The sequence below is a fragment of the Clarias gariepinus genome, chromosome 16 (assembly GCF_024256425.1).
Source record: "Clarias gariepinus isolate MV-2021 ecotype Netherlands chromosome 16, CGAR_prim_01v2, whole genome shotgun sequence".
NCBI classification, from domain to species: Eukaryota; Metazoa; Chordata; class Actinopteri; order Siluriformes; family Clariidae; genus Clarias; species Clarias gariepinus.
The window spans coordinates 29,204,764-29,217,245 of NC_071115.1; the positions used below are offsets into that span (position 1 = coordinate 29,204,764).

The following is a 12,482-nucleotide window of genomic DNA, read 5'->3' on the forward strand; positions in this document are numbered from 1 at the left end:
AACCGACACCAAAAAACCCATTACTTCTTCTCCGTACAGTGGACATAGAGGAAACTCTTCTTCCTCTTCCTTGTCCTTCTCTTCCTCGCCCTTGTACATTTCCCACGATAAAACATGACCTCAACACTAATCATCCTCGTGTAACGATTCCACAGATGGTTTGAGTCAATGACATAAACAGAACGGGAAAAAGAGGGAGAGAGAACGAAAAAAAGGAACGATACACAAACCCTCCACTCGAGCTCCGAGGTTAATCTTTCTAACAAGTCTCTCAGCACACTGAGTCGGTCAGTGATGTCACTCAGACTCGGGCATGTGCTTTACTGGAACTTCCTGTCATCCATAAACACGGACCAACCGGGGATGGAATGTTGTGTGGGCGGCCATCTTGGACAACCAGAATAAACAGAGTAAACTTCATCATCGGCCCGATCAGGAACCAGTTATACATTATCGTCTCTATGGCAACAGCTCGATTGCAAGGAGTGTTTACAGTGTAAAGATGAAACGTGTTTGGATTTGCTGATGTAGCGTTGGTTATTAATATTTACGGAAGGAGTCTCCAGTGTCAGAGCCTTACAGTATAACACGTGTTAACGGGAATGTTTCAGGAGCATGCCATGGGAATGACGTGTTGAAGATAAACCTTGCTAATTGTTGTGCTACAGTATAAAAGGGAATAAACTGTTCCTCAACCTTCTGTTATACAAAATATCTACAATGTTATGGTCGCCACTTCCGCCACTTCATCACTCCATGATGTTTCCCTGTTTCCCTTAAACGGCATGACTCCCAGGGATTTATTTCCTACACAATTAATACATCCTGTAAATAAAGGTCCCCATTATGCACCTTTATGACTCGTCCGGTCCTCAAAAGTATGATTACTCAGGTTTGTGTGTGTGTGTGTGTGTGTTTGTGTTGGTGAGTATGGTGTAAGTGTGTCTTTCGCACATGCGTATGTGTGTGTGTGTGTGTGTGTGTGTGTGGTCCACCTCAGTGCAATACCCCAGAGACCTCCAGCAGAGGCTCCCATAATACCAGCTGTGACACTGAAAGGCTGAGAAATTGAGGGAAAGGAGAGATTGTGTGTGTGTGTGTGTGTGTGTGTGTGTATGGTTTAGTCTCTCTGGCCGCAGCTGACACCCCCAGCACTGCTGTGTGTTTTTCTATTTATTAGCTTTGTTATTGTTATTAAAAGAGCGATCGCCACGGCTCGCACAGGAACGAAGCCCGGGGCAGAGAGAGAGAGAGAGAGAGAGAGAGAGTTACAAATTCAATAAACGGATGCAGTGCGCTCGCTTCTATTAGAACTGTGTGTGTGTTTTTCAGGGTTTGATTCGGCCATCATTAAAGGATTAATAAGGGACTTTGTGTTCCTGAGGTTATTTCAGGCCCTATCATTTCATCCAACCGCCGCTATAGAGTGTGATACGAAATCCGACAACACACACCGTTAAAAATCGAAGTTGAACAAAAGATGTTAACATGATGTCGAACTTTTTCACACTTTGAATTGTTACACACTAGAACTAAAATGAACTGAATTGGGGTTAGTTAGATATTAAAAAAAATAATAATAAAAGTTCACCCTATATTAGTTCTGCTACGTTCAACAAGCTACGTGCGATTCTGAATATGTGATCTCTATTGTAAATCACACATTCTGATAAGACATAAAGTCGGATAAAAGTTAATACCTTTTATTAAGAAAGTTACACCTATTCTGAATTGTGTTACATAAATACTTATGGCTTAAATTATTAAAATTTTCCAGGTGAAGATGTATTTTTCTTTTTACGCACTTTTTTTTTGTTCTGTCAAAAATTACAAATACATTGATTTTCCACTATTACAAGCCATTTCGTGTGATGTTTCATCCTAATTAAGCCCCTTTCACTTCCTACAAAATGTGGAAACGTTCCACAGGGGGGTGAATACTTATTCAAGGCACTATGAGGATTTGTGTACTGTATGTGCGTATGTACAGTAAGTGTGTGTGGTGTAAATGAAATGCAGACAGCTGTTTTTCCATCCCTCCTTGTCGTGTCCCGTACGTCGTGTTGGAGCGATGCATCTGCCATGTCTCCTCCGTGATAATAATTACATTTTAATGCTTGCAGTGTTTTAACACCCCGGTCCCGCACCCGTATGTCACCAAGTTTAATGTCGCTGATTTAAATGCGTACTGTAAAATAAAAAAATAAAAAAACTGGGGAAAGTTTTATACATTAAACATGAGATTTAAATGATTTTATAAATGCAAACACGGTTCATTGGTGGTACACTTGAGAAGAATGTTAAGCTAAACTCTACATGTGTGTGTGTGTACAGGAGGTGCTGTTAAAGAGAGCAGCAGACCTGGTGGAAGCTCTTTATGGAATGCCTCATAACAATCAGGTTTGTTAACACGACTAGATTGTTTTTAGCCGTTAAAAGAATATTTATCTTTCAAGAAGCGTGCCGATAGTTTTGGAACCGACTCTCTGTTTCTTGCTTCCTTTAAGGAAATCATCCTGAAGCGGGCGGCCGATCTCACCGAGGCTCTGTACAGCGTGCCACGCAGCCATAACCAGCTGCCGTCTCTGACCGGGTCGGGCGCGCACACGGGCATGATGGGAGTGAACTCCTTCAGCAGTCAGCTCGCCGTCAACATCTCCGAGGCCACGCAGGCCGACCAGGGTGAGTGTGTGTGTGTGTGTGTGTGTGTGTGTGTTTGGCCTGAGTAGCGCTATAATCAGACATGTCAGCACTATGATGGCTCTAGAGACGCATTGCTCTGGCGAGAACGCGTATTCGTGTGAATACTGGATACACACTCTAGGCGTTTCAACACAGCTGATTACACAGATAGCAAGACCGTCACCGAGCATTTCTCGGCTCCTAAAAATCTGTTACTCAATCAGAAGCAATCCTCTGCATTGTGGAGAAGCGTAGCATGGCAGTTAGCACCAATAAACACTATAACAATGTAAATATAAACACGCTGAGCGAAAATAGCTGCTAGTAAGAGTTTATTGTTTTATTTGATCAAGCGTGTCATTCATTTATTATAATTTTTCAAGCTGCTGACTTTGGGACAAGTTTTCGCAAAACCAAATATTTGTCCTGTATGTGATTATTTGTAGAGAGATCCCTCGGTGTGATTAATGGTTTTTTGGATGAGAGAGAAAGAGAGAGAGATTAAGTCGCATAGTTTTGACATGCTTGTCACACACATGCTACGGAGCTGCCACTCATTATGAGCGTTTCTCGTGAAACACGTGCGCGGATCTGTTTGCGGCTTGTATGTATCATGCATGCGTTTGTGAGCGAGAGAGAAATGAAGAGAGAGAGGGAGAGAGAGAGAGAGAGAGAGAGAGAGAGAGATGCTGTTAATGAGTGGAAATGTGCAGAAGACGACACTGTGCGAATTAAAAGAGAACACTGTGTTTACACACAGTGTCTGACAACTTGCTCTCTCTCTCTCTCTCACAAACACACACACACACACACACACACACACACACACACACACACACACACACATTCACATAGCTATTCATAAGACTGCTTCATAAGGAAACAACTTTGCCCATAACAGGCAAGGTAGCGTTAGCACTGTTGGGCAATTCACCAGGTTACTGAGAGTAAGAGTTCTCCAAAGGTTAAGATCTGGACAGTCAGGTTCCAGAGGTGTGGTTGGGTTCCAGTGGTTAAGATTTGGGTGATATGGTTCCAGATGGTGTCATCCAGTTGGGTTCCAAACGTTCGGATTTGTGTGATTAAGCCCCAGAAGTTCTCATCTGATTGGGTTACAAAGTTAAAATTTGGGTTTCAGTGGTTGCTAAGTTTGTAAGTAAGGTTTGAGGAACTAGGACCAGATGTTACCATTTAAGTGTGACTCAAAATTTAAAATTTGGGTTCCAAATTTTGTTTTTAGGGGTTCCAGAAGTTAATATTTGTATGATTAGGTTCCAAAAGCTGACATCTGATTGGGTTCCTTACGTTAAGATTCGAGTTATCTGACTCCAGAGATTACCATTTGATTGGGTTCCAGAAGTTGGGTTTCAAAGATTTTTGTTTATTTAGGTTCCAGAGGTTAATATCAGGGCGAATTTCCAAATGTTGAAATCTGATTGGGTTCCTAACATTAAGATTTAAGCATTTAGCCTCCAAAGATTACAGAGGTCAACATCTGATTGGTTTCCAAAGATTAACATTTGGAGATTAGGTTCCAGAGGGTAACATCTGATGGGGTTCCAAAGGTGAAGATCTGGATGACTGGGTTCCAGGGGGTTGCGTAGGTTTTTTAGAGGTTGACCATAGTCATGTTCCAGAGGTTGTCTCATCAGGTTGCAAAGGTTAAGGTCTTATTATGTTTCAGAGGTTAAGGTAACATCTTCTGCATTTATGCATCAGTTTCCAGGGGTTACGGTTCAGATTGCAATTGTATTGGGTGTGATTTTTAAAAAATCTATTTATGGGGACCTGTTCACACAGCAGTATCCTGGGGACTGTAGACATTGTCAGGACAACAATCCTCCATCCCTTAAGGTTAATGCATTGACACATGTAGAGGAGAATGTAATTATTACTTCAGGATTAATTATCTCCATGAGCAATAACTGTGTGAAAAACCCACAGAAGAGTTTATGGACAGTCGGTCCCCATTACTTTACAATACAAGGTAGTGTGTGTAAGAGAAGGAAAGTGTTTCAATATCCGCTCAGATGAGCCATGGTTCTCTTCATCTACCAGCTCTGTCTCTCACAGACAGGAAGAGAGGGATGAACAGATCATTTCATTTATGATAGAGGAGGAGAGAGGAGATGGAGAGAGACAGAAAAAGCCCTACTCATTCCCTTGATGCCTCTCTCTCTCTCTCTCTCTCTCTCTCTCCCTTTTTCTCATTCTCTCTTCTTGCTCATCCTTTTCTCTGCTCATCTGCTTTCCTCATTCAGGCAGGAAAGAACACCTACAGAACCCCATGAGGTCATGGGAAAAGAGCATAAAAACACCCCACTACACACACACCCACACACACACACACACACACACACAAAGGCTGCTATACTTTGTACTGTATGTGTTATAGTTATAAACAGTGATTAAAACATTTGGCTTGGGTTCCTCTATCATTTCCTCTCTCTCTCTCTCTCTCTCTCTCTCTCTCTCTCTCTCTCTCTCCCCCTCTCTCTCTCTCATTCATTGTGTAAGTATGTATACACTACTGAGAACAAATTATACGGCACACTTTAAGATTTTGAAGCCCGTAGCCAACAAAAGATTGTACAAACAACCCAGGGTTTTGCAGCAGTCAATGTTTTCAATGTTAGGACAAAATCTAATTTAAATTTATGGTTCAATATCAATGTTTCCTAAACTTTGTAATAACTTTGTGATGATTTAGGTAGCGCAAAACTAGTGTCTCCAATAGTTTCCAATACATGTTAACCTCAACTGTAGAAATAAAGAACTGAAATCCAGATGCCCATTTTTGCTGATCTTGGGGTAACTTTCGGCCACACCATCTCGCTTCATCTCTTTAACCAAATAAGTGATGCATGATGACATGCTTTACTTCTTGTTTTGTGTGCAAGTATCCCTGCTATGACCTCTGAGACAGTGTGTGCGTGTGTGCGTGTGTGTGAGTGTGGATGTCAAGGTGCCATGTCCTCATATGCTGTCATTGTATAAGAATGAAGCAGATCAGGTTACTGAACACACATGAGATAGTCCAGCTCCACCTGTCAGTATTCAGGATTCAGACAATGTGAAGACTCTGCAAGCTTGGCTTTAGTTTGAGTTCATGCATGTGTGTGTGTGTGTGTGTGTGTGTGTGTGTGTGTGTGTGTGTTTTGGCCCTCGCTTTCTTCTTGATACACAGCCAGCAGGCCAGCACTCCATCAATGGCCTTCCTGCTGAGAAATTCAGCAGGACATGATGAGAGAGAGAGAAAGAGAGACAGAGAGAATGGGAAACACATGTTAGGAGGATAAGTAGAAGGGCAGCACTGACAGTCTTTCTCATTCTTTTTTTTTTCTCTCCCAAACGGTACATCCTGGTTAGGCCTGTATGTCCACAGTGGATATATTCGGATATCAAAGCTTATAAAAATGTACTATAACAACATGCTTAGTTTTAATAATAAAGTCTGTTCTAAGCCTGCTGTCTGTGTCCCGTGCTGTAGGTTATTCACGTAACTCCAACAGCGTGTCTCCTCGTGGCTATGCGCCGAGCTCCACACCTCAGCAGTCCAACTACAACACCATCACCTCCACCATGAACGGCTACGGAGCCGCCGGCATGACCAACCTCGGCGTGCCAGGTTCACCCAGCTTCCTCAATGGATCCACTGCCAACTCCCCCTACGCAAGTGAGTGAACACAAACCTGGCATTATACAAGAACAGTGACGCAACAATAGCAACAGCAGCGCATTAGCAGTAGCATGGCAGTAGAATACCTTTACAGGAACAGGTTTAGCTGACATGTAGCCCTGCAGCACTATAGTTTGTTTGTTTTAGGTGCTTACTGTATGTTACTTTATGCATAGAAGCTTTTCTGAAGTCTTAGGCCTTGTTCACACGGGCGTTAAAATAGAGCGTTTTTCTTGCGTTCGTAGCGTCCGGTGAGCGTGGATCAAGCGGCGAGTGTTTTTTATACATGGAGTCAGGAGTCAATGAGAGTGTTCACACGAACTTTGATGATGTGCGTTTGTCCGGCCACGCGTTTATACGGCATCAAAAAAACGTTGCATGCAGCTTTTTCTTGCTGTTCAAAACCCAACGAACGCAAGGAAACCGCTTCTAGTGCGTTTTCTTCACGTTTATTTTACGCTTCTGAGGACCGGATATATTCCATGATTCGACATGCTTTACATGGGGAAATGCGGAAAAAGGCAAGATAAAATCAAATAAATTGTTGAAAAACATACGCGGAAATTTTTGCATTTTTTTTTTTTATAAACGACAAAAAAACTTCCTTTAATCCGACAGTGTGCAGTCAGAGAGTGAACCCAGTAGCGGCGGGCTTTCATATCCAGTTCCCGACACTGCCCCCACAGGTTAACACACAAACTACAATTTGGGCTGCAGGCTGACGTTAGACAGAGACAAACGAACGCCGGTGTAAAAGTCAATCGATCGCCCCTACAAAATGCAACATAAACGTCTAGGACGTTCACAGCGCGTTCGTTTATCCAAAAACCCTTGTGTGAACAAGGCCTTATAGTTTTTTTTTAAAGCTGCTCCTGTATACCATGCGACCAGGTGTAGAGGTGTTTCTAGTATTAGTGACCTGATGAAGTGCTTCCTATAGTGATGTGTCAATAGTCTTCCTGAGAGTTTTATCTGTAGAGGTGTTCCTTTAGTCTTAGGACACAGAATTTTGGGAAGTCTATGTGGTTTTATTTACATTTAAAGGTGTTTCCAGTACTTTAATGGCTGTGCTTTCCTGTATTGATGGTGTTATAGTCTACCAGAGTGGGTGCTCCACCCACTATTGGTAGTCTATCAGGGTATATATGTTTCTAGTATTTTACCTGTTGACCTGGGTAGTATTTCAAAACTAGGAGTTTTAAAAGTATATTAGAACGTTTATTCGTAGTTGCCTATTATGTGAAGTCCACATAATCCGTCGTTGTCTCGCTGAACGCTAGAAGAAGAACAGATGGTTTCTGCTTCGAAAAAGTCTCGCCATGACTAATTGCTGCCACTCACGTTCATCTTCATCGTCATCCTCATCCTCACTAACACATTAACATGCCTGTCATGTGGCTTGCTGTCTACCCTGAACTCTAGCTGCCAGTGTTGATTCTCCTTTCACATGGCTTTATAATTTAGTCCTTTATATGTCAGTGGCATGAAATTCAAACAACATGCTTCTACTTAGGCACGTCGGAACGGGGTGAATGTGTAATACACCCTCTTGGGTAATTCGGCTGTGCATTTAAGTGCTTGAGTTGTTGTAGCTCAGTTCATATATTCAGTCCACAGTGCTTGTGTTTCATTTGATTGGCATATGGTTGGCAGTCACTGCGGCGAGCAAAGTGACAGGGTTTTTATTTCATTTGCTTTTAGCAGCAGGCAGGCAGGACAACTTGGCCTGGAAAATAGATTTAGAATTTAAAGGCGGAATGTGCTTTTAGCTAATCTGTATTCTTAGGTGGATTCACCAGGTATTTTAAAAATTTTTTTGGGTCTAAGAAATTGAGAACACAGGTTTAGTGTTATGCATTTTCCCTTTTCGTTCTTTTATCTCTGTGTATGTGAGCAACCTTGATGCAAGCTGTTTTTAAATTATTGCTGTGTTAAATGTGGAGCTGTTTCTTTATATCTATGTGTGATGCTCTATAAAAATGTAACTTTATGTAAGATTATGTAAGTTATGGATCAACTTTGCCATTCCGGTAGCATCCTCTCGCATCCCCATCCTCCTGCTCCCTTCCAGTCGTCCCTTTGCACTTCATCCGAGCCCTAATAACCAGCATGAGCGTCCTCCCAATCATCTACTCACTCATTTATTCACCTCTGTGTATGTGTGTGTATGATTGTGTGTGCGCATGTGCATGTGTGTCTGTTTCCGTCACCACTTCATCTCTCCTCCTCCTCCTCCTCCTCATCATTTTCTGTTTTTCACATTTTCCTTTTTGCGTCGTCCACTTCTTCCCTCTACCGCTCCATCACGTCCTCTTCCTCATTCTCTCCTGTTCATATGATCTCTGCAGTCAAACAGAAGAGCGCCTTCGCCCCCGTCGTGCGGCCTCAGACTTCCCCGCCCCCCACCTGCACCGGCACCAATGGGAGCAGCCTACAGGGTGAGCACCCCACCCCTCTCCTGCCTCTCAGCCAATGAGAACGCACCTATCCTAAAGCACCTAGGCTTATACTGCCCTATTCAAGAAAATTTTATCGGACCAGACAGAAATATGGAAGGTCAAAGTTGATCCATAACTCGGAGATTTTTTTCCTGATCTGTCGATGTAATAAGGATTGATGTTTATGTCCAAAAAAAAAAAAAAAATAGAAATCCTCAATCTATTAGTTTAATATGGGTTAATATATCTGAGTATGTAGAATATAATACTCACTGTAAATATTCCTTATCAATAAATTGTATTTTAAACTTCAATTAAAATTATTTAGGTTAAAGTTAATTCATGGAAACAATTTCACTCTAATTTCTTTTTGCAAATCAACTACTGCATGTAGTATAAAATAGCATAATTACAGTAAAGTACAGTATAATACAGTATGGTATTTTACTATTTTTAAATAAAAATAAGCAAATCCATTAATAGAATTTCAGAATGTTAGTTCAATAAATAAAAATGACCTTAAATGAAATGATAATATTCTGTTTTTATTTATAGTATTTCTTTAAAAATGTGCATATTATTGTGTTTGTATTATATTATTATATATATTATATAATTATATATTATTGTATTTTATATATTTGTTTATATCATTAAAAAATTATATATATATATATATATATATATATATATATATATATATATAAAATTTGTATAATATTTATATAATTATGTAATTATATATTTATATTATATTTTATTATTTATTTTTAAAAAGTCAAATTAGGAAAGATAAGTACAGTAATATCCAGAAAAAAAAAATAATATTTAAGTAATACTTTAACCAAGGTAAATATTTTGACATTTCCTTAGGGAGCAATAAAGTACCTATTAATTTATCTATGTATAGATGTATAGATCGATCTATTCTGTGTCCATGTCGCGTAATACTTGTAATATGTTTTGCGTTTTATTTGGTAGACATATTACGACATGGTCAGTATTTACAACATATCAATATCAAAAGTGTTTTGCTGCTCACTGATTGTGTTTATGTCTTGTTTTGCAGCCATGGCCGGTCTCATCGTCCCTCCCATGTGAAGCAGGAGAAGTTTGTGCTCATTGAATATAAAACTAAAAGCTTCTTAAGAACTCACCGACTCAAACGTCATCTTAGTAAATCTCCCCACATCATCATCATCATCATCATTTACAGGAGGAGTGTTTTTTCCCCCCCTCACAACCTGGACAACCTGGACAAAAGTGCATTAAAAAAGATTAAGACTAACACAATGCCTTTTTGTTTAAACTTTCTTTTGGATCGATTCCCCTTCGATCGATGTCTTCGGGGACTTGCTTTGCAAACAACAGCAGTCGAAGCCACAAATGTGAAGGCAGCTTTAAGATGATTTCAGCACGAAGTGAAGAGTTTGGAGACGCGCAGCAGCTGTGACCCTCGGCTAAGTTCCGGACTTTTTATTTGCATGCGGAGCTGATCCTGTTTAATTTTGGTTCATATTCATGAACTGTATCATGTACAGTAAGGATGAAGCAGAAATTGAAATAAGCTTGTAAAAGAATGAATACATGCGAGGGCGAGAAATGAGGAAAGCTACAACCTCCTCCCACTTCTTATGCTAACGTTTGAAATTTTTCATCAGCTCGAACGAAGTCTTGCCAACATAAGTTTCTACTGCGTGTCCATTTTCTACATTGAAATAGTAAATAATTTCAAGAACAATGTTACTAACCTGATACACGTGCACAACAGCTGGGTCAAACTCGAAGATTTAAAGAATCATCATCTTTTTATTTTATTATTTTTTTATTTCTTATGAACGACGAGTCGATGAGTGTGTGTAGGTACATTAGAGTCGCAGGTGTGTGGATCGCTAGATTTAAACCAGGAATGCTTTCTGCAACTTTATTCACATTTAGGTACCAGACATTATTGTTGAACTTCTTGTGAATTTTTTTTGTATGTATTTATATAAAAAAAAGTATGTTTGGAAATTTCTTTGGTGATTTAGGACTGAAATATAGGATCACATATCTCTTGATGTCTTAATACCTTTTAGATCTTGTAAAAAAAAGTGTGAAAAGTCTTTTTTTTTCTTTGTAAAAACCAATCAAACAAACAAACAAAAAAAAATCACGTCAGGTCACCTGCTTTATTGAAAGCAGGATGTACGCTTCACCACTTTTGTAAAGAAAAAAATATCCCTTTTTTATTTGTATATTTAACTTTTTTCTTTTTGTAAACAGCATTTTGTGTTCTCGTTTGCCCTTTTCCTTCGTCCTGTCCTGTTCTTGTGAAGAAAAAAAAAGTGTACGTTCATCGTTCTTTCCAACTGCACTGTTTTCGTTGGGGCACTTACAAGGGCAATGTACTATATTAGCGAACAAACTTAACAGGAAAAAAGCGGTTCGACTGAAAAAACAATTCCACAAATATGCACCAGTATGTTCCCACACATCAAGTTAGTTTGTTGCTATGGTGATGACTGGGATGAATGTTTGCTCATCACATGGTTTGAATGATATTTCTGAAATGTTTTCATGTGCTTAATGTTTTAAGGTCACGTCAGGATGCCTCGCAGTGGTGAGTTTAGATGACTGAATTCGGGTTTTAGGAAAAACAACAACAAAACAGCAAAACGGTAAAATAATCAGTTTTAGAATTTTGTCCCACTTTGATGGTCCAAAGTCCAAAAGTAAATCAAATTGTCAAAATATAGATTTAGCTACTAAGTGTAAGACTTTTTACAAAATTTTATAAAATTGCTTAGAAAACAAACTGGAGCACTAGACATGATGTTATTGCTCGCATCATTGCACACAACTTAAATTAACTACTTATGCAAAATGCACTCCACGCGTATCAACCAGAAATCCAGAATACAGAAGCTATGAACTTCCTTTAGATTTATTAGTGAATTATTATATTGTTAATTTTTAAATTATGATGTAACAAAGTTTCTTAAAAGATCAAATCCTATTGGGTACATACTGTATAGGGACTCTAAGGCCACATGGTGATGATTTTTAGGTTAACATTTTTGAAATTAGCCATGAATTTGCAGATTGTGGCCACAAATTAAGTAATTTGTGAAATTCATAAATTTTATGGCAGCCCAGAAAAGACCAAATGCCTCCATAATTAGGTTGTTGCAGCTACAATTGTGTAATTCTATAGAGTTCTTAACATAGAAAGGAGCTGATCTTTAATATATTAATTTGTAGCCATGCTTTATATAAAAAAAAAAATAACCACCATGTACTTCCCAAAACAATACTGTTTTTTCAGCAGATGGAGAAACAAAAAGAACAATAATGTCATTGTATTTCATATAGAAAGCATCTATAAACTGGTCTATCTACAGACTTTTGCAAGCAACCAATTCCCAACGCTATGCCATGGAACCTATCTACACGAACAGAATTTGATATCATGATAAAATGAAGACCAAGCCTACCGGTTTATAGATTAAGAATAATGGCAGGTTGTTGACAGTCTATAGATGAAGATTCTTCTTGTTTCTTTTTTTAATTTGTTCATTGTCCACATTTAACTAGCTAAATAGAACAATGTAAAATTAAAGTAAAACAAACATTAATAGTTTGGGAAATTTAAATGGTTTGAATTGTGGTGCGTTGCAAATTTTATATCACACAAATTGATC

The 12,482-nt window shown here is 39.2% G+C and overlaps 1 protein-coding gene across 3 annotated transcripts in view; it reads left to right on the plus strand.

Moving 5' to 3' along the window:
- LOC128544863 (transcription factor COE3) overlaps positions 1 to 11,533 on the plus strand; it is an 83,657-nt gene extending 72,124 nt beyond the window's left edge. For 2 of the 3 annotated variants that reach the window (XM_053515158.1, XM_053515159.1), the window contains exons 12-16: positions 2,335 to 2,400; positions 2,508 to 2,682; positions 6,173 to 6,358; positions 8,710 to 8,799; positions 9,869 to 11,533. In XM_053515158.1, the coding sequence (XP_053371133.1) occupies positions 2,335 to 2,400; positions 2,508 to 2,682; positions 6,173 to 6,358; positions 8,710 to 8,799; positions 9,869 to 9,900 (549 nt within the window). In that variant the 3' untranslated portion in view covers positions 9,901 to 11,533. The remainder of the gene's footprint in view (positions 1 to 2,334; positions 2,401 to 2,507; positions 2,683 to 6,172; positions 6,359 to 8,709; positions 8,800 to 9,868) is intronic. The other variant, XM_053515160.1, reaches the window with a different exon arrangement.
- The last annotated feature ends 949 nt before the right edge of the window (positions 11,534 to 12,482 follow it).